General features: G+C 39.4%; 1 protein-coding gene across 3 annotated transcripts in view; it reads left to right on the forward strand.

Moving 5' to 3' along the window:
• CSMD1 (CUB and Sushi multiple domains 1) overlaps positions 1–21,458 on the forward strand; it is a 2,098,967-nt gene that overhangs the window by 1,529,595 nt on the left and 547,914 nt on the right. For all 3 annotated transcript variants that reach the window (XM_003940706.3, XM_074384178.1, XM_074384179.1), the window contains one exon: positions 16,187–16,299. In XM_003940706.3, coding sequence (XP_003940755.2) covers positions 16,187–16,299 — 113 coding nt within the window. The remainder of the gene's footprint in view (positions 1–16,186; positions 16,300–21,458) is intronic.

Here is a 21,458-nt window from a genome sequence, read left to right on the forward strand (position 1 = left end):
TGAAGCTGTGTGATTCTGAGTTACTTTCTGAATTCTGAGTTCTAATTTGATTTCCCTGTGGTCTGAGAAACTGTTTGTTATGATTTCCGTTGTTTTGCATTTGCTGAGGAATAATTTACTTCCAATTATGTGGTCCATTTTAGAGTAGGTGCAATGTGGTGCTGAGAAGAATGTATATTCTATGGATTTAGGGTGGAGATTTCTGTAGATGTCTATGAGATTTGCTTGGTCCACATCTGAGTTCAAGTCCTGGGTATCCTTGTTAATTTTGTGTCTCGTTGATCTGTCTGTTATTAATAGTAGAATGTTAAAGTTACCCACTATTCTTGTGTGGGAGTCTAAGTCTGTCTGTAGGTCATTAAGAACTTGCTTTATGTACCTGGATGCTCCTGTATTGGGTTTTTATATATTTAGGATTGTTAGCTCTTCTTAATGCATTGATCTTTTTATCATTATGTAATGCCCTTCTTTGTCTCCTTTGATCCTTGTTGGTTTAAAGTTCATTTTATCAGAGATTTGGATGCAACTCCTGCCTTTTTTTGTTCTCCATTTGCTTGATACATCTTCTTCCCTTTATTTTGAGTCTATGTGTGTCCTTGCATGTGAGGTGGCTTTGCTGAATAAAACACACTGATGGGTCTTTACTTTTTATGCAGCTTGCCAGTCTGTGTCTTTTGATTGGGGCATTTAGCTAATTTACATTTAGGGTTAATATTGTTATGTGTGAATTTGATCCTGCCATTTTGATGCTAGCTGGATGTTTTGCCCATTAGTTAATGCATTTTTTTCATTGTGTTGATGGTCTTTACCATTTGGAATGTTTTTGGAGTGACTGATGCTGGTTGTTCCTTTCCTTGCTTAGTGCTTCTTTAAGGAGCTCTTGTAAAGCAGGCCTGGTAGTGATGAAATCTCTCAATGATTTCTTGTCTATAAGGGATTTTCTTTCTCTTTTGCTTATGAACCATAGTTTGGCTGGATATGAAATTCTAGGTTGAAAGTTCTTTCTTTAAGTTTGTTAAATACTGGCCCCCACTCTCTTCTGGCTTTTAGGGTTTCTGCAGAGAGATCTGCTGTGAGTCTGATGGGCTTGCCTTTGTGGGTAACCTGACCTTTCTCTCTGGCTTTCCTTAGCATTTTTCCTGTCATTTCAATCCTGGTGAATCTGACGACTATGTGCCTTGGGGTTGCTTTACTTAAGGAATATCTTTGTGGTGTTCTTTGTATTTCCTGGATTTGAATGTTGGCCTACCTTGCCAGGTTGGGAAATTCTCTTGGATAATATCCTGAAGAGTGCTTTTGAGCTTGGATTCATTCTCTCCGTCATATTCAGGTACACCTGCCAAACGTATGTTAGGTCTTTTCACATAATCCTACATTTCTTGGAAGCTTTGTTCATTTCTTTTACTTTTTTTCTCTATTCTTGCTTTTTCATTTTATTTCATTGAGTTGATCTTCAGTCTGATATCCCTTCTTCTGCTTTGTCTGTTTGGCTATTGAAACTTGTGTATGCTTTGCAAAGATCTCATGCTGTGTTTTTCAGCTCCATCAAGTCGTGTATATTCTTCTCTAAGCTGTTTATTCTAGTTAGCATCTCATCTGACCTTTTTTCTAGGTTCTTAGTTTCTTTGCATTGGGTTAGCACATGTTCTTTTAACTCTGAGAAGTCTGTTATTACCCACCTTCTGAAGCCTTTTTCTGTCAATTCATCAGATTGATTCTCCATCCATCTTTGATCCCTAGCTTGTGAGTTCTGATCCTTTGGAAGAGGAGAGGCATTCTGGTTTTTGATGTCTTAATCCTTTTTGCATTGGTTCCTTCCCATCTTAGTGGCTTTATCTACTGGTTGTCTTTGTAGTTGGTGACTTCTGGATAGAGTCTTGGAGTGCATGTCTTTTTTGTTGATGATGAAGTTATTTCTTTCTGTTTCTTAGTTGTCATTCTGACAGGCCCCTCTACTGCAGGACTGCTGGAGATCCACTCAGACCCTGCTTGCCTGGGGATCACCTGTGGGGGCTGAAGAATAGTAAGGGTTGCTGCCAGTTCTTCTGTTATCTTCTCCCCAGAAGGATGCCTGCCAGATGTCGGCCTGAGCTCTCCTTTATGAGGTGTCTCTTTGAGTATATGAGAGTCAGGGAGCTGCTTGAGGAGACAGTCTGTCCCTTATGGGAGCTCAGGTACTGTGCTGGGAGCTCTGTTGGTCCATGCAGAGATATTGGGAAGGTACTCAAGTCTGCTGCAGTGGAACTCAGCAGCTTCTTTTCCCAGGTGCTCTGACCTAGGAAGGTTGGCTTTATAAGTTCCTTCGTGCTGCTGCCTTTTTTCATAGATGCCCTGCCCTGCACGGAGTAGTCTAGTCACAGTCTGCCAGCAGAGGTGTTGCTGAGCTGCCACAGGCTCTGCCCAGCTGCTGTGTGAACTGCCTTGGTAGTGGTGAACTGCCTCAGTAGTGGTGGTCACCCTTCCCCACACTGAGCTGGACCATCCTGGGTCCAGCTTTGCTGGCTGCAAAACTCTCAATCTAGAGCATTTCACATTGCTTGTTTTGTGGGGGTAGTATCCACTGAGCCAGATCGTCAGGTTTCCCATCTCTGCTCCTTCCTTTTCAGTTGAATGGTGGCTCTGTCTCCCAGGCATTCCAAACACCATTTGAAATGGTGACCCAGATTTGTGAGAGTTTCTGTGCACCATATCAGCACCAGCTGAAACCGCTGTACTGAAAACTCATGGGGCTTTTCTGCCTGGGAATCTCCTGGTCTGTGGGCAGTGAAAATTTGTTTGAAAATGTGGTGGGCACTCACCCTCTGCATTGTTCTTGCTGGGAAATGCACTCTGGAGCTCTTCCTATTTGGTCATCTTGCTAGATCATTTATATTTAAGCTAATTATTGATATGTTTAGTGCTTTGTCTGGCTTTTTATTATTTGATTTTTTTGGTTCTCATTCCCTTTTTTATTGCTTTTCTTGCCTTTCTAGGGGTTACTAAGTTTTGTTACTCAATTCTATCTTGGCTTATGGTATATTTTAATATATTTATTCGTAGTTTTCAAAGTGGTTGTTTTGGGCATATGGTAAACATATGTGACTCATAACAGTCTTCCGATACGTTTGTTTCCTACTGTTACTCTAGAATATTCCATAAAGCTGGTGGCTTAAAACAAAATAAATTTGTACTCTCACTTCTGGAAACCAGAAGTCCAAATCAGGTTTGCTAGGCCAGTATCAAGATGTGAGCAGGGCCAGAATCACTTCAGCCTGTCTGAGAAAGAATTCAGTCCTTCCTTCTTCCAGCTTAGGGTAGTTGCTGGCATTCCTTGGCTTGTGGCCACATCAGTCCACTCTCTGCTTTTAGCGTCATGAGACCATCTTCTCTGTCTGAAATCTCCCCCTGCCTCTCTCTGCCTCTCTCTTATATGAATACTAGTGATGACATTAGGGCCCACCCAGATAATTCAGGACAGTCACCCACATTTAGAGCCTTAACTTAATCACATTTGCAAAATCTTTAAAAAGTAAGATTTATAGATTTGAGGGATTAGAGTGAGGACAGGAGTGGACAGGATTGAGGCTACTATTTATCTTAACAACGACTAATGCCAGCATTTACCACTTTAAATAATGTTTGGAAACGGCACTTGGATTTAGTGCCCTTTACCCCTTTGACTTCTTAAAATTATTATTGGAAGTACCAGAAAGGTGTTCTAATTTTTGTTTCAATCATTAAGTAAGATTTACAGAACTCATGGTAAACAAAATAGTCTATTTTCTATAGTAAAGATTCCTCTTGCTATCATTTCTTTTCTTTTAGAAGAATGTCCTTGAGCCAACCATTAAGGGTAGGTCTACCACATAGTCTTAATTTGCAACAACAAATTATTTGCCTGAGAATTTTTATTTTTTTTTAAATTTTCTTTATTTCTGAAGGATAGGGTCACTGAACATAGAATTTGTAGGTATCAGTTCTTCCTTCTGGCTTCCATGATCCTAAACAGGAAAATCAGTGTCGTTGAAGTAGCTGTTTCTATGTAGGTAACATTTTGTTTCTTCTTTTTTTTTTTTTTTTTTTCCTGTCTTTAGTTTTTAAAAGTTGGATTAGATGTGTCTTAGAATGGACTTATTTGATTTTATTTTTGAGAGGTTAAACTAGATTTTTTGGTCTATAAATTCATGTGTTTTGCCAAATTTGGGGAGTTATCAGCATTGTTAAAAAAATAATTTTAACACCATCATCTAGCTTGTCTCCTTCTGCAATTCTAATGATAAAAAATGGTGGATCCTATTTTTATTGTGTTCGTTTCTGTTTTGTTTTGTTGTTGTGTGTGTGTGTGTCCCATAGGCCTCTGAAGCTTTGTTTTTGTTTTTTTTGTTTTTTTTTCCATTTTTTAGTCATTTTCTCTCTGTTGTTCAGTGTAGGAGAATTTCATTGATCTCAAGTTCACTGATTCTATTATTGCTCATTTCAATTTTAATATTAAGCAAATCTAGCAATTTTTAGTTTTCTATTATTGTATTTTTAGTTCCCTAATTTCCTTTTAGTTCATTTTTGTAACTTATTTCTTTGCTGAGATTTGTCATTTTTTTTCGTTTGTTTTCAGATAATTTGTAAATGATAACTGAAACAGTTTTAAGTGGTCTGGCTTTAAAATCCTTGTCAGATGGGTCCAACCTCTGATTCATTTCAGTTGGGGTCACTTGGTTGCCTTTCATCATTCAAGCCATGATTTCCTTGGCCCTTGGTGTGATGATTGTGTCCCAGACCTTTTGTCTGTCATGTTGGGTAATGCTAGCTACTGTTGACGTCTTTTATTACATGAGTGAAAAAGCAACGGTGGATTTTGCCATTGAAATTAATGGCTTTTATGCCATTCAAAGTAATAGCAAAAACCTCAATTGCTTTTGCAACCACCTAATATTTTAGCAAGCATGCACCTTGTTTAGGCTTGACATGTGGGCCTCAGCCTATTCTGTGGGCTGGGAAAGAGGCTCCATTGGTAGTTTGATTATTGGATACTTTAAGGTTTTACTTTCATCTGCTCAGAGGATTTAGTACCCAAGGAGGTTCCACTGCTCTCTGCTGGTGCTAGCTGAGGGAGCAGAAGTTTTTCCCAGGCTTGGGGTACATAGGATGGAGTGGGCTGGGGGAGATGTTGGTGAGGGGATGAGGGGGGTTGGAGGGACCCCTCTTCTCAGTGCCGCCTCACCTATTCCACCCCCTCTGTACCTCTGTCTGGGTGGGGAGGAGACTCTCAGTCTCAGACCTGCAGGGACAAAGAGCCTTCCCGGGTGAGATCACTTATGTAGTGCATCCCTCTTGCAGGTTCTGCCTTAGATATCTTTCCTTCGACAGGCAGCCCTGGGCCCACAAGGAAGGTGAAGGCTTCTCAGGACGTTTATTGTTGGTATGGCTGTTAGGTCCGTTCCCTTTGCTGTGGTGCCATCCATCTGGTAGTCAGTTGCATCCCAGTTGCATCTGGAGAAGGAATGGGCTTGCTGGGGTCCTTCTGTTGCCTGGGCACGGATAGAAAACAGCAGGTCTGAGTGGCCTTCTGTTTGTGGGAGCCCACAAGTCACCCCATGCTCTGCTGTTTCTCAGGTCCTGGGTCCCAAGCCAGCTTGTCTTTCTCCTGTCACTGCTTAGCAGTGTCTTCTGGTAGCTTCTTGTGCCATTATCAGGCCTGATACTTGTCTTTTACATGGAAGGTGATGGAAAAAGGGATCTCCATGTCATGAGGACTGGCAGTCCATATATTTTTAAATAGTGCAGGCTGCACTCAGTAAAGAAAATCTGTAAAGTACCATCACTTTTGGCTTTAGTCAACTTTTATTTTCCCCTTTGATCTGCAAGATCAAGAGGTTTGGATTAGATCTTTTTGATGCAGTGCCACACATGAACACTTTATAATTCCGATAATATTTAGTGAATTTAAAATAGCGATTGCAAATAATTGATGTAACTCACATCCTCTTCTATGCCACCTGGCTGTAATGGATTTCAGCACAGTAAATAAAATCTGCCATACTTGAATGAGATCTGTGCATGAGTCAAAGTAAATGACGTCTAAAGCTTGTTCTAATTTCATGATGCCCCTGGGGAAATGATAATATTTCCAGTATATGTATGAATTGTCTTCAATTTTAACCTTCTGTTTAATAATAGGATTATTTCTCCAATGAAAGCACTCTCTAGACTTAGTTTTTAGTCAGTGTGATTTGCAAATCAGATTCCTGGTCCTTTCCACCTGCCGTGGTCTTCTGCAGCAGTACACATCCTGTAAATAAACGTGCAATCAGTGACTGTCCTGTCCTGGGAGCCTGGCTAGGTGCTGGATAGGTGGAGAACCGGTAACTCACTTTACTTGCTCTAGGTACATTCTCAATACTGTATCTGAAAATACATGACAGACCGAAGAGTGCAAATATCACCTTCCAGAGCTTTAGCTCCTTCTGGCTCGGCTTCTCAGACAACTGAATTGATCAATAACTCTGCCACGGCTGCTTTGCATCTGCCAGTTTGTTCCAGAGATTTTTATCAGCATGTCTCTGAAACTCATTAATGGTATTTCACTCCATCCTCCAGAGGAATAACTCTGCCCAGGTAGCCAGGTTCCTGAACACATAGTATGGTGTTCTCACTTATCCTTATTAATCTCCAGCTTAGCCTGTATTCATCCAATTAAGGCAAGTAGTCAATTAAATCATACAGTTAAATAACTCTGTGTTTTCTCCGCGTTATGAATGATTTAAGCCATTCATGGGCATTAAAGAAGCATAAAAACTACAAGGTAAATCAACTTTAGGCAAGTTTTTATCTTAAGGGAAAGCTTTATTTTCCATTGCTCAATTTACAATTGTAATAAGTATTTTAAAGGTTTAGCACACCCCCTTTTATTCTTTTTTGGGTACCTGCCTATAAAATACAGGTATCTCGTATTTCAGGTGCTACATTGCATCATTGTGTTTTGACGGCTTTGTGACACTTGCAGAATTTTTCTTCAGGTATGAACAAATTGTAAGTTATATACAGTAAAGTAGAACTTTGTGTGTGTACAGCTCTGTGACTATAAATACATGTATAGATATGTGTAACCACCAGCAAAATCAGAAAATGAAGCGGTTTCTTTACTTCAAAATACTGTAGTATCCCTTGGTAGTGACACATACTCCCTCACCTTAAACCCTGAGCTACTTATTGACTATTTTTTTTTTTTTTTTTTTTTTTTTTGAGGTGGAGTCTCACTCTGTTGCCCAGGCTGGAGTACAGTGGCACAATCTCGGCTCACTGCAACCTCCACTTCCCAGGTCCTGGGATTCCCTGCCTCAGCCTGCTAAGTAGCTGGGGTAACAGATGCCTAACACCAAACCCAGCAAATTTTCATATTTTTAGAAGAGATGGAGTTTCACCCTGTTGGCCAGGCATGTCTCCAATTCCTGATCTCAAGTAATCTGCCCTCCTTGGCCTCAAAAAAGTCCTGGTTTTACAGGTGTGAGCCATTGCACCTGGCTGATTGATTATTTATTCTGGTAGTTTTTTGTCATTTTGAGAATGTCACACTAACGGATGTATGCTCTATGTAACCTTTGAGGTTCCAAGTGGAAAAGCCAAGTGGTACAGCCATTCTGGAGAATAGGTTGGTAGTTTCATGGGGGTGAACATACATCAGTCACATGACCCAGAAATCCCACTCCCAGGTATTTACCCTAGAAAAATAAAATTTATACCACATGAATGTTTATCATACTCTATTCATAATTGCCAAAACAGAAACATTGTAAATATTCTTTGACAGGGAGTTGGAAAAAAAAGTGTGTATTTTTGCAAAGAAATTATACTCATTACTCCCAAAGAACAAGCTACTAATACACACAACATGAGAATTTCATTGGGTTATGCTGATGAAAGATTTAAGAGTCAGAGGTAGGTTTTATCCATCTGTTGTCTTGTCTTTGTTTTTGTTTTTTTTGCTTAAGCCAAGGTCTCACTCTGTTGTCCAGGCTGATCTTGAATCCCTGGACTCAACTGGTCCTCCCACCTCAGCCTCCTGAAGGGCTGTGATTACAGGCATAAACCTGTAACCTTTAACACTTGTATTTCATGTAGATTAGAATAGAACTTTCGAACCATTTAGCAAGGTCCAAAGGGAAGATTTGTTCAGAGATGAGATTGTTCTTGTCCATACGTGTAAAATCACAAACAACCAAAAGTTACTATGTTTTATAGTTGTGATTAAGCTTTCAAGAACACTGACACATTTGGATTTGAAAGAGTTTAGTTATACTCTCAAAGAGTATAGATGTACTCACAAAATGCCCTGGTTGGAGGACAGGAACAAATTACATAATCAAATGTCATTTCCTTCATTTTGAGTTAACCACATCACATACTTGAAATTAGAGTCATAATCACTGCTGATTTCTGTTCAACACTGGTACTGACTACAAAAAGAGGTATCAATCCAAGATGGCAGTATCTTCACTGAAATCTGTGTAAAAGATCATAGAATTTTAGATCTGAAGAATTCCTTCAAAGTAGATTAATACAGTTATCTTGTTTCATAGATGAGGAACCTGGAGTGGAGATAAAAATGATTTAGCTAAAATCACAGGTTAATTAATGATAGAGCTATAACAGAGCGCCAAATGCCCAGCCCTTGGTATGCTGCCTAAGATAGCACTAAGATTTAAATCATTATTTGGAAATATTCCTTTAAAATTTAAACATGTAGCTTTATACTGAATGCAATGTAGATTAATTTATATTTTCATTTATTGATTTATTTTAAAAATGTGTATGTTATGTGCTAGACACTAGTGTTAAAGCGGCCAAGAGACAAAAAGTTGCACCCAGAGAGCTCAGAATTTGGAAGAAAGTAGATGTTGAAGTAGATATCTGTGAAACTGAGTTGTTTGAAGTGTTCTGTAATGACTGAGAGGAAGAAGTTGTAATCTGGCCTCAGGAGGCTAAAAATGCCTAGTGAGAATCCCCAGAATCTTCAAAGATTCTTAGTTGTTGTTCAGGGAGAATGGACATTGTATCCATGAATTTCAAGGTTTGCCACAGCCCTGGGAACTGAGAAATGCCATCATTTTGGAGAAGTGGGAAAATAAATGTGTTTGGGGGCTGAACATGCCTGGGAGATGGCAGAATTTTACACGGCAGGGTGTAGGGGTGAAAAGGCAGGTGGCTTATTTGTCCAAAATAATACAACATTTTCTTCTATCACAAATAGATCAGATTATTTAACGTTTCATTAGGATAACTTTATTTTTAAGTTTAAATCAGAACATTATGTACTCTAGAGAACCTGGGGAAAAATGGAGCTGTGTGAAAGAAAGCAAAGACTGTGTAACTATCTCTTATTATGAATATCAAAGTACAGTAAGTCCCCACTTACATCATTGACAGGTCTTTGGAAACTCTGACTTCCAGTCATACTCTGTGTAATAAAACCAATTTCCCTATAGGCTAATTGATATAAACAAGAGTTAAGTTCCTACAACATGCTTCTGCTCACAAAAAACATCACCAAACTTCTACATGAAGACCAAAACACTCCTTATATTAATCATTTAAATAAATACGACCTATACACACTGTTAAGAAAGATTAATGAAAACAAGTAAGATTACCATTTATCCAATTATTGGCGGATGGATAAATGACAGTGGTAGGGGTGGAGGTTGGTTACATCAAGGGATAAATGTTTGTTTGCGAAGTGAACATTGTCAGGAACTCCTCCTCCCCCCACAAAGGTCAAAAGTATTCACATGGGTGACAGCTCCCTGAGCACTTTCCTATTGCCTTGTTTATTGTCCTGCATTAATATGATTATCATATACTTGACAGATTTGTATCTGATAGCAATTTATATTCATTTATTCTTTCATTCATTCCTTTTCCAACCAGCTTATTAGCTAGTGCCAGTAAACCTCACATGCATAGCTTTGGGATGTGGAAGAAAACCTGGGAGCGAACCCAGGGAGACATGGGGAACATGCCAATCCCAATGATATGGTTTGGCTCTGTGTCCCAACCCAAATCTTATCTCGAATTGTAATCCCCATAATCCCCATTGTTGAAGGAGAAAGTTGGTGGGAGGTGATTAGATCATGGGGGTCATTTCCTCCATGCTGTTCTCATGATGATGAAGGAGTTTTCACAGGAGCTGGTGGTTTCGTATGTGTCCGACAGTTCCTCCTTCACATGCTGTCTCCTGCTGCCATGTAAGACGTGTTTTGCTTCCCTTTCACCCTCTACCATAATTGTAAGTTTCCTGAGCCCCACTCCAGTCATGTGAAACTAAGAGTTAATTAAACCGCCTTTCTTTATAAATTACCCAGTCTCTCAGTCTCAAATAATATCTTTAAAGCAGTGTGAGAGTAGACTGATACACCCATACAGACACCACGCCTGCTGGGAAACTGTTTTCTTCATCAACGTTATCATGAAATGACATTGAACAAAATGTTTTTATTTGAGCACCTGCTGCATTTGGTCAAAGCCAGCAACCATTTTATTTTTCAGGTAGAAATTATTATTTTGAAAAATCCTCTTTCAAACAGATAAGCAGTTGCAAAGGGTAGTAGCAATATTGCCTGCTTCTTTGTTTTAAAGAAATCATTTCTCAGTGCTCGCAAGCTAAAATAGTTACAGAAACCTGAAAGAGGAACAAAGTTTTAAATAATTATTAAATAATTTATTAAAATTTAAAAATAAATAGAAAAGAATGTTTTTACTGTGTATGATTTTTGTAAGTTAATTAGTTTTAAAATAACCATAATAAGCTGTAATTACGTTTCTTCTCCTAAATATAACTGTCACATAGCAGGCTTAAAATAAATTCTAAAATGAGTAATAAACACAAACCTGATTTGACATTTGATTGAATGAACTTTGTGTGGAATATACCAGTAGCTTACTGACTGTTTGGTGTGAATTAACAAAGTGACATAATATTAAACTAAAGCAAAGTTCAGTACAGAACTTAAGAACTTAAATATATCCACTTAGAGGTATATCTAAAGTAGGTGAATAGACAGTGTAAGACTTCACTGTGTGAGAATTTTCTTTTTTTTAATTGTATTTTAGGTTTTGGGGTACATGTGAAGAACATGCAAGATTGTTGCATAGGTACACACATGGCAGTGTGATTTGCTGCTTTCCCTCCCCTCACCTATATCTGTCATTTCTCCCCATGCTGTCTCTCCCCAACTCCCCACCCCCCGTCCCTCCCCCATTTTCCTCCAACGGACCCCAGTGTGTAGTGCTCCCCTTCTCGTGTCCATGTGTTCTCATTGTTCAACACCCGCCTATGAGTGAGAACATGGAGAATTTTCTACATGACAATTTGGTTTTTGGTAAGTTAAAATTAAGTCGAATGTCTAGGGGAGATGATACAGAATCAGGAGTCAGAGTTAGGAGCCTGTCTCACTGGGGTGGATGTGAGATAATCAGTATTCAAACCAGAGGGTGGAAATGGGGAGAAAACGAGTGCGAAAAACATCAAAGAAGTGCAAGGAGACGAATGAACTCAGCCCTAACAGTTACCACTAGTGGCCGATGGCTGGCGACATGAAAAGAGTAAAAAAAAAAAAAAAAACTTGGGAGATTTTGAGAGGCAGGTATTTTACATTTTGACTTCCTTAAATGTTTTTTCCCTTATACTGATGAATAAAGTTATCTGCTGAGAACAGAAAAGAAAAAATATAAGGGCTGGGACCGGGCTCGAGAAAAATGGTGATGACTTAAGGGCAATAACAAATAGAAGTAGGAAAAATACACTGACTATAATTCAGGGGAAAAATGTGGCACCAAGTGGCTAATTTGAGTCTAGAAATCATACATATGTATCTGTGTAAGTCAGCAAGTTCTTCATCAGCTTTCTTGTGCACACATACAGGAAGATGGGGGGTGGATGGTTGCATTGATCTCGAGTTGAGGTTTTGTCAGAGATGGGACAGTTAGGTAGTGGACTTTAACACAGTTAAAGGCTGGAAAGACAGAATAGCAGAGTCCCATTCCTCTTGTCCAGGCTGAGTATAACGTGACCAAATCCTTAGTAGATGTCCCCAGAATTGGGAAAGTGTGTTTCAGAAAGTGCAAGCTTCAGACAGTTAAAAGATACTGCAGCGTGGTCAGAAAGTTCTGACCGGTGATTTCATCCCTTGCACCTTGATGTCATGCCTTGTAGTGGAGTGTGGAGAGACAAGGAACCATGAGTCACTTTGCAAGAATTGCCAGACTGCCCACAGGGAGCAGTGACAACAAGCCAGGGGTAACCGAGGGGAGAGGACAATGATGGACAGCAGTAGAGTCACATTGCATGGTGGCATGAGTCTCAAAGTCAAAGGGGTGTAACGAGAGAAGCAAGCGGAAGTGGTGAACACAGATCAGAAGGGCGCTGACGTCACCTCTAAGCCCAAAGGGAGGAAGGCAAAACTCTCGTCCACTCATTTTGCTGTGAGCAGGTGCCATATTACCATGTAGGGAAAAATTAATGGCTATGCACACATTCTTCTCTAAGTGTATAATATTAAAATGGTACATTTTTATCCCTCTTCCTTCTTCTACCCACAGCCATAAATTTGACTTAAGATGCATATTTTTCCTTTATATATTCACTAACCTTAGGGAATAGTGAAAGGAAGGAAGGAGAGAGAGAGAGAGAGAAATGAAGCAAGGAAGGAAGGAAGGAAGGAGAGACAGGAAGGAAAGAGAGAGAAAGAGAGAAAGGAAAGAGAGAAAGAAAGACAGGAAGGGAGGGAGGAAGGGGAAGGAAGAAGGAGGAAGGAAGGAAAAGGCAGGAAAAGGAAGGAAAGAATAAAGGAGAGAAGGAAGGAAGGGGAGGGTAGGAAAAGGAAGGAAGGAGGAAAGGAGGGAAAGCGAGGGAGGGAGGGAGGGAAGGTGGGTAACGAAAGATATACAGAAAGCCCTACAACCAATACCTACAGAATATGATTTGTTATAATTGCATGTGGTACCCTTACCAAAATTGACCATACTTAAATCAGAACTGCTTATTTCTGGCAATGACTGGTATCTATACCACAATATGTAATATAAAAATAGTTCTCAGGCCGGGCGCGGTGGCTCAAGCCTGTAATCCCAACACTTTGGGAGGCTGAGATGGGCGGATCACAAGGTCAAGAGATCGAGACCATCCTGGTCAACATGGTGAAACCCCGTCTCTACTAAAAATACAAAAAATTAGCTGGGCATGGTGGCGCGTGCCTGGAATCCCAGCTACTCAGGAGGCTGAGGCAGGAGAATTGCCTGAACCCAGTAGGCGGAGGTTGCGGTGAGCCGAGATCGCGCCATTGCACTCCAGCCTGGGTAACAAGAGCGAAACGCCGTCTCAAAAAAAAAAAAAAATAGTTCTCAATAATTAAAAGGAAGATAAGAGAGACCTCTCATGAAAGAAGAGGTATAAATGGCAAACAGATGAGACAGTGTTTTACATCATTAGCACTCAGTTAAATGCACATAGCCATGGCAGTTTTCAAGTTTAAAAAATATGCCAATAGCACCAAATGCCTGTTGAGAATACAGAGAATCCAGTGTGCTCAGACATGGCTGGTGGGAATGTACAACCAGTCTGTAGAATAATTTGGTAGTTTCTTTAAACACTAAACATGATCATACAATGCAGCCATTGCACTCTTGGGCTTTATCTCAGATAAATGAAGATTTATGTTGACACAAAAACCTGCGCACACATGGTTCATAGCAGCTTTAGGTGTTATCTGCAAAACCTAGCATCAGGCCAAATACCCTTAACCAGGTGGATGGTTAAGCAAGCTGTGGTATATCCACAACATGATATTACCTAGCAACAAAAGGGAACAAACTAGACAATGCACAGTGGCTCACGCCTGTAATCCCAGCACTTTGGGAGGCTCAGATGGGGTGATCACCTGAGGTCAGGAATTCCAGATCAGCCTGGCCAACATGTCAAAACCCCATCTCTACTAAAAATATAAAAAATTAGCTGGACATGGTGGCAGACACCTGTAATCCCAGCTATTTGGGAGGCTGAGGCAGGAGAATCACATGAACCCAGGAGGTGGAGATTGCAGTGAGCCAAGATCACACCATTGCTCTCCACCCTGAGTGACAAGAGCAAAACTCCACTTCAAAAAACAAAACAAAACAAAACAAAAAATGGAAAAACAAGAAACAAACCATTGGTATAAACAAAAACTGAGATAAATCTTTTAGGAATTAAGTTAAGTGAATAAAGTAGAATCCCAAGTTGTTAAACACTGTGATTTCATTTGTATGATTTTTTAAAAACAAATTAGAAATGGAGACAGCTTAGTGGTTCCCAAGGGTTAGGAACAGTGAAGGGGGTATAGCAAGAGGGGCATCAGTGTGATTTTGAGGGCACAGCACCAGAAGATTTGGAGGGAATGGAGCTGCCGTGCATTCACTATGGTGATGAATTCAGGAGCCGAGACATGTGACGTGTTTGTACAGAGCTACATGCGCACATGTGCATACGAAATACAAATCAAACAGGGAAAGTTTGAACAGGACTGGTAGATTGTACCAATCTCAATGTCCTGGCTGTTACGGTTTTGCAAGATGTCATAATTGGGGGAAACTGGGTAAAGAATACATGTGATCTCTTAGATTATTTTGTATTACCTACTTCATGTGTATCTACAGTCATCTCAGAAATTTCAGGAATTTATAAATATGAATCATCTCCTTGCATTTATACATAATATAAATTCTATGTAGAATCGAAGCAAATGAAACACTACTACAAACAATAATATAAATACATTTCACCAACATAATTTTAAACAAAATATTATATGTAGTATAATTTCATTTATAAAAAGCTCTAAAAAGATATAAAACTGATGGTTTGGCAAGATGGAAGCAGATGGTGACTGAAAAAGGTACAAGAAGGCGGTGGGGAGCTGGTAATTCTGTAAGAGCTGATCTGTGTGGCGGTTCACTTCGTAAAAATTCATACGGATAGAGACATTCATGATCTGTGCACTTTTTGGCTTGTTCCTCTTCAATGAATGTATGTATAAGGAAGAAAGAAATATCTCTCTTCAAACAAGGCAACAAAGCAAGCAAACAAAAAAGAACAATGTTGCCAACAAAGACAAATCTTCAGAAAGAAATACATATTTAGTTACTGCACATCATTCATAGAAATAGTTCCCTCTTTTCAATTTGTGTGTAACATTGCATGCGTTACTTCACATATAATGACAGTTGTTAATCTTCCTTTGAAGAACCTGGTACTCTGTGCTGCCTAGGGTGAGAGTGTTGGGTTGATAGACGGATGATACAATTGACGGGGCAGATCATGTGTTCGTATTCCTCAAACTGCTTTGCTGAAAGCCAGGCTTCCTATTTGATTACGGACATTTGTTTTGGTTGAATTGATTTTTTTTCTTACACTTTTTCTATTTCAACTTGCTTTTCTGTCAGCATGTTGAGTTCAGTCAATGGATTTAGTGTTTCTTTTCACTGGCTGACAGCAGCCCCTATGTGACTGTTTTGTTAATACACAATGAATGCTTCACTGAGACTCACATTTGGTGTGACCCACACATTAATATGCAGGGGGAGTGTTCAGTAAACACTGCCAAATCTATTTCAGCTATTCATGCTGTTATTTTCAAAATTCTCTTAATGTATAATTGCCTATAGTATATTTCAAAAGGAGAGTTTGTGATAAAGTTGCATATTAGTTCTAGACTAGAAAATCAAAACATTTTGTGAATGAACCCGTACAGTTTCTTGTGGTAGAGATACTTTTCTTTGATGGCATGATACTGCACAACCTTACAACCACAGAGCACATCTCTCATCACTTCAGGTGACCACTGATCCCATTTTTTTTTCAGGACTGTCCCAGTTTTGACACTGTAATTCCTACACCTGGGGAAGTCCCTCGGTTCCAAGAAAATGGGATGGCTGCTTGCCCTAAGTTGATTTTTTAAAAGAAAATATAGAGATTGGCAGAGAATAATTTCTGTAGAGCATCATCGATAGTGATGTTTGAATATTAATATAATGGACAAGAGTTTTTATAGTCTTTGAAAGAGGGTCTTGCTCTCTATATGTCTACGGTTTGGTTGGTTAAAGCAGCAAGACCCTCCTCTGAGGTAGAAATCAATATACTTGTTGCCTTACATATGGACTTTGACATTTCTCTTCTATGCAGGCTCACGGGATCCAGTGTTCCTGACCTCATCGTGAGCATGAGCAACCAGATGTGGCTACATCTGCAGTCGGATGATAGCATTGGCTCTCCTGGGTTTAAAGCTGTTTACCAAGGTATGACAAGGACATGCTTAACAGGGTTTAAAGCTAGCATTCTGACAGAGGCCAGAGACCATCCTATATGGGTTAGGTATGAGTAAAATCAACAAGTCAGATCAATGCTGATAAATGGGAATCATGTTAGTAACTTCCTTAAAGTCTGCAAATATTCCCTTTGTGAATGAGAATGTTTAACTTCTGAAAGCCTGACTTGCCATGTTGTGTGCTCTGATTATGCTGAAATACAGAATGAGAGGAAGTATGAGGTGTAAACTAGGAAACGTGGGCCTGTGTGTGAGGCTTTCGACCATGTCATACTGTTATTTCTCAAAACCTTTTTTTATGTTATAGAAGATTTTAAAATGTGAGAAAACATAGAAAAGACACTATAGTGAACCTGAAAAGACTTGGAATCATGAAATTTTATGGGCCAAATTCAAATATTTGAAATGAAAGCTCTGTGCCTGTCACTGTTTTTGTGCTAGTTTAGGACTCTGCAAGTTAGAGAAAACTAATAGCAATGCAAACAATTTCTGAACCATTGAAATGCAAATGAATTTCCTGTGAAAGACATGGAATTGATTGTTCTCCTGCAGTTATTGATTACTTTTAAACCTATTAGCAGGTTTATTTCAGTATTTCTGATTGTCTATATACTTGTGGTCTTTGGATTCTCCTTTGAAATAGATTTTAAAATACCCTGTTGGTTCCTTCATCAGTGACTGAGCTCCTTAGATAGATGTGTGTGTGTGTGTGTGTGTGTGTGTGTGTGTGTGTGTGTGTGTAGGTAAAAATGAAACTGTCTGGAGCTGTTGGAATTGTGTTTTACCTTTTGAATTTGAATAAATAGACAGTATGTTCTTATTTTCTAAGTGGGATGCTGTAGGAATAGTCTTAGGAGTTGAGAAATAACACAAGAAGTTATTACCCATGAAATCAATGAGGGAGATGATCAAAAAGCATTCACCGATCCTAAAACAAAAAGTATGGTAGGGGATATTGTCATGAGTCCATGTGAGTGAGCATGCAACAGCAAGTCCGCTGTCTCTTACTGTGTGAATAAAGGGTCATGATGCTAAAGAGGCCTGTGGATGCGAGAGAGGACCTACCTGGGAGGATCCTCATCTAGAAAGTATAAAATAGGTCCCTTGTTGCCGACACATGTGGTGTGGTGGGGACTTAATGATCCTTTTTAATAAGAAATACTGTAACAAAAAATTTATATTCATATTCCATTGAGATTAAAACTAGAATGCAGAGGTAACTGCTGAATACTTCCTGATATTTGGACTTTTAGACCTGACCTCCCATCGAACTTTTATGTGACTGTATAGTTATTCAAAAAAGCACAGTGGAGATAGAATATTTTCCACATGACCTGCGTTTGCTAGTGCCTTTGGTAGAATCTAAAATCATCAGTGAAATAGCAAACACTTTCCAACAAGGCAAATTGTAGTACATTGATTTCAGCAGGATTGAGATACACATCATCAGGTTTACGGTACCAGGAAAAGGAGAGGGGCTTCATGCCCAAACTATGCATCCTGGATGGTGAAGAGACATAAGTAGTCCCATTAAAAGGTAAATATTCTTCCATGTGTCATATTTCACTGTGAATGACCACACCACATTAATTATAATTACATTTTACCCTAATTAGTGCTCTGTTAACAGTCTCAGTAGCCACTCCTGAGATGTCATAAAAATGTGAATGGCCATCAGTCCTTGAGAGTTTGCCAATTCAATGTCATGTATTATCTTTGACAAAATAGTCCAAAGGTAAAAATGTAATTAAAACCAGGTACTAATACAACATTTGAGGTTTTAAAAAATTAAGAGATTATAACAACAGAAGACATTCTAAAGATGGGTATTTCCAGAGTACTACATTAAGCTAAAAATTGAAGACTAAGTGTGAGTCACTTACAAAGGTGACCTTTATGCGTATACATAATCTTAAACTATTTGACTCAAAGCAAGGTTGTTCATAAATTATATTATCAGAAAACAGGTCAGGCATGGTGGCTCATGTCTGTAATCACAGCACTTTGGGAGGCCAAGGAAAGTGGATCACTTGAGGTCAGGAGTTCCAGACCAGCCTGGCCAACATGGTGAAACCCCATCTCTATTCAAAATAACAAAAAAAAAAAAAAAAAAAAAGAAAAAAATTAGCTGTTTGTGGTGGGTGAGTACCTTTAGTCCTAGTTACTCAGGTGGCTGAGGCAGAAGAATTGCTTAAACCCGGGAGTTGCAGGTTGCAGTAAGCCAAGCTCAAGCCACCGCACTTCAGCCTGGGCAACAGAGTGAGGCTCCATCTCAAAACAAAAAAGAAAAAAATTACATTATTGGAAAATATATACAGTGTATATTTACATAATGTTGAACGTTCTGTATTTTGATGTTGCTTGATTTTCGCCAACATCTCGTGTTAGAAACACAGGCTCTGAAGCTGCTCCCCTCAGTGCTGGTTCTGCTCCTCAGTAACTAAACCTTAGTGTAAGTCATTTAAACCCTTTGTGTATCAGGCTCATCATTAAAAATGTTATAGGAATCACAACGGCTTCATAATTTTATTGGAAAATCAACTGAGATAAAACATGGAAGGCTCATAACACATAGAGTAAGAACTCAAGAAATTGTAGCTCTTGTTTCCATATGCATTTTTCATTTTAATTTTGAGATTTTTCTACAAACATGATGTTTTCATCATATAAATAATAGCGTGCACAGTAAGACATTTAAACCCAACTGCGGGGTGTTTAGATGAATTTTAAGGACTCCTTCTCTCCAGCTTCTTACTGAGCCAGTTAACATCCTTGGAGGGAGCAGCTCTCCATATTTTCTCATGTGTCTCCCTGGAAATGTTCAATGAGTGTACACTCATAACTGCAGTCACAGTTCCTCAGACTACAAACCCTAGGCAAACTGCTATGAAAGAAATGCCACATCATCTTATTTTAATAGCAGCTTGAATTTCTGAGACTCCATCCTAACAAAGTAGCTATCAGTTTAACCTCACTCATTATCAAAGGCCACCCATGTCACCCCTTACTGACCTACCTGCCCCAACCTTGCCGAGATATTAAGAATAACCTGCGGTTTGTAACTAGTGAAAAATATTTTGGGGGCCTCAAATCTTTGGATCACATTTCTTACCCTAAGATGTTCATGATGTCTGCTACACTGGGCACTGTTGTCTCTTAGAAAAACTCCCTGGAGGATGCTCTCCTGGCACCCCCACCAACCCCCGCAGGCACACAGTAATGATGAGGAAGCTGCCTCAGGATGTGAGGACAGGAAGGACCCTGGGTCCACTCCACCCACTGTGGCCTCCATCATCCTGGGCTTGTAGTCTTGGGCATATCTGAGATTTCTCTATTTGTGCTGTCTCTAACTCCTCAAAGACAATCCTCTCTCCTCCATCTCCTCAGGATTACTGGGGGGTTTACTCAATTAGTGTACCCTTTTAGAGGAGTTTGTCATGAAGCAAGTAGGGTGGAGAAATGAAAACTAGGGCCTGTGCATCTCCTGAAAATCACAGAGTGGAGAGCAGGCAGGAAAGAGCTCAGAGACTGAAAAACAACAGGGGTCCATGCTGGCGAGGCCCCAGCAGCAAACACAGAAGAACAATTCGCAGAAACAAATGCTCTTGCTAGACTTCACTTGGCAAGTATATGTGATACAGTGTGTCTTGTACATATCCTGTAATATATAAGCACGTGCATACATATGAGCATATGCATGTATCTTTATTATACACATGCAGAATGAGAGAGAGTGAGTGCAATTTGATAATTTGTCCTAAGCAAATTATGAGGAAAAAATGCAGTTTAAAAAACAAAGAGAGCTCTTGAGGAGATTCTGTTAGTTGTTAGAAAGCGAAAAGAGAGAGGTGAGCCTTGTTTAAAGCCATTTCACAAATGAAAATACTGAACTTAAAATAATATGTTCAGCAGTCCAAATGCTAAGAAACCAGATGTAAATACATTTTGGTAGAGCCATATAAGGAAACACTGACCATACATAAACAAACTCTATGTGGCTAATACATATTTTCAAAATAAATTTTGCATATATAATTTATATAAACATTTGCTGTATATACAGAGTCTACCTATGTATGATTTATATACTTATAAATCATTGTTAGATTTATAAATCATATTTATGATAAATATGTAGAATCCATGTAAATATTAAGTCACAGAATAATTTGTAAGAAAAGATAACGTAAGCTCAGGGCATAGTTTCTCCACTTTATATTTGAAAATAAAATATATATCTTATATCATAGCAACTGATTGTTAGTCACCAGAAAATAAGGGGAAAAAACCCTATTCTCAATTCAAAGTTGGGTTCCCTGGTAACCACGATAGCTTCTAGCCGTGAGGAACGTTAGCAAGAAGCAAACTGGATCCCTGGATATCCTTACCAGCAGTTACACGCTTGCTATTGTAATGGCCCTACGCTTTTACGGCTTCTCTGTTTATAGTATGATGAATTTACTCAGAAGCATTTTTTTGTTATGAAAAGAAGATTCAGTTGAAGTTCATCATACAAGTTGATGAACTGTGTCTCCACAAATCATGTTTCATGTAATTTGCCATAGCTATTCAAATTTAGCAGGGGGTAAATTAAGGGAAATGTTCCCTGTGATATGCTGCTGTGTAGTGAAAACAAGACCTCTTTTGGGCTAAAACTAAGAATTATTCCAGTACAATTATTTGAGTTCAACGTCACCATTTGACACAAGAAACTGAGGTGTCTCCTCAGGCCAGTGAATCAGCTGATAATAAGAGAGTAGAGATTAGCATAGGTATCTCAGCCTACAGCCCTGAGTCTGTGCTCCTAGGATGAATGGGAAAGTGAGACTGTGTGTTGCATTCAATACAGGAATGTAGGATGTGGTTCAAAAAGCAGCATCTTTATCATTCTTGGCAGATGGAGCTTCTGAGACAGCATTGATGTTATGTAATCCTGGAGGTGCTTCTCATCTTGTGTGGTTGGACTGGCTTGACTTACCCAGCCCAGTCTCACACGTATTCTCTGGGTGAGCAATTATCCACACTGAAAAGGCTCCGGGTGCAGTGACAGCACACGATATGGTACCTGAACCAAGGACAGCTCACTGGTCCATGTAGAAATGGAGCTCATTCACCTGTCTTTGTGAGCAT

The sequence above is a fragment of the Saimiri boliviensis genome, chromosome 13 (genome assembly GCF_048565385.1).
Source record: "Saimiri boliviensis isolate mSaiBol1 chromosome 13, mSaiBol1.pri, whole genome shotgun sequence".
Lineage (NCBI taxonomy): Eukaryota > Metazoa > Chordata > Mammalia > Primates > Cebidae > Saimiri > Saimiri boliviensis.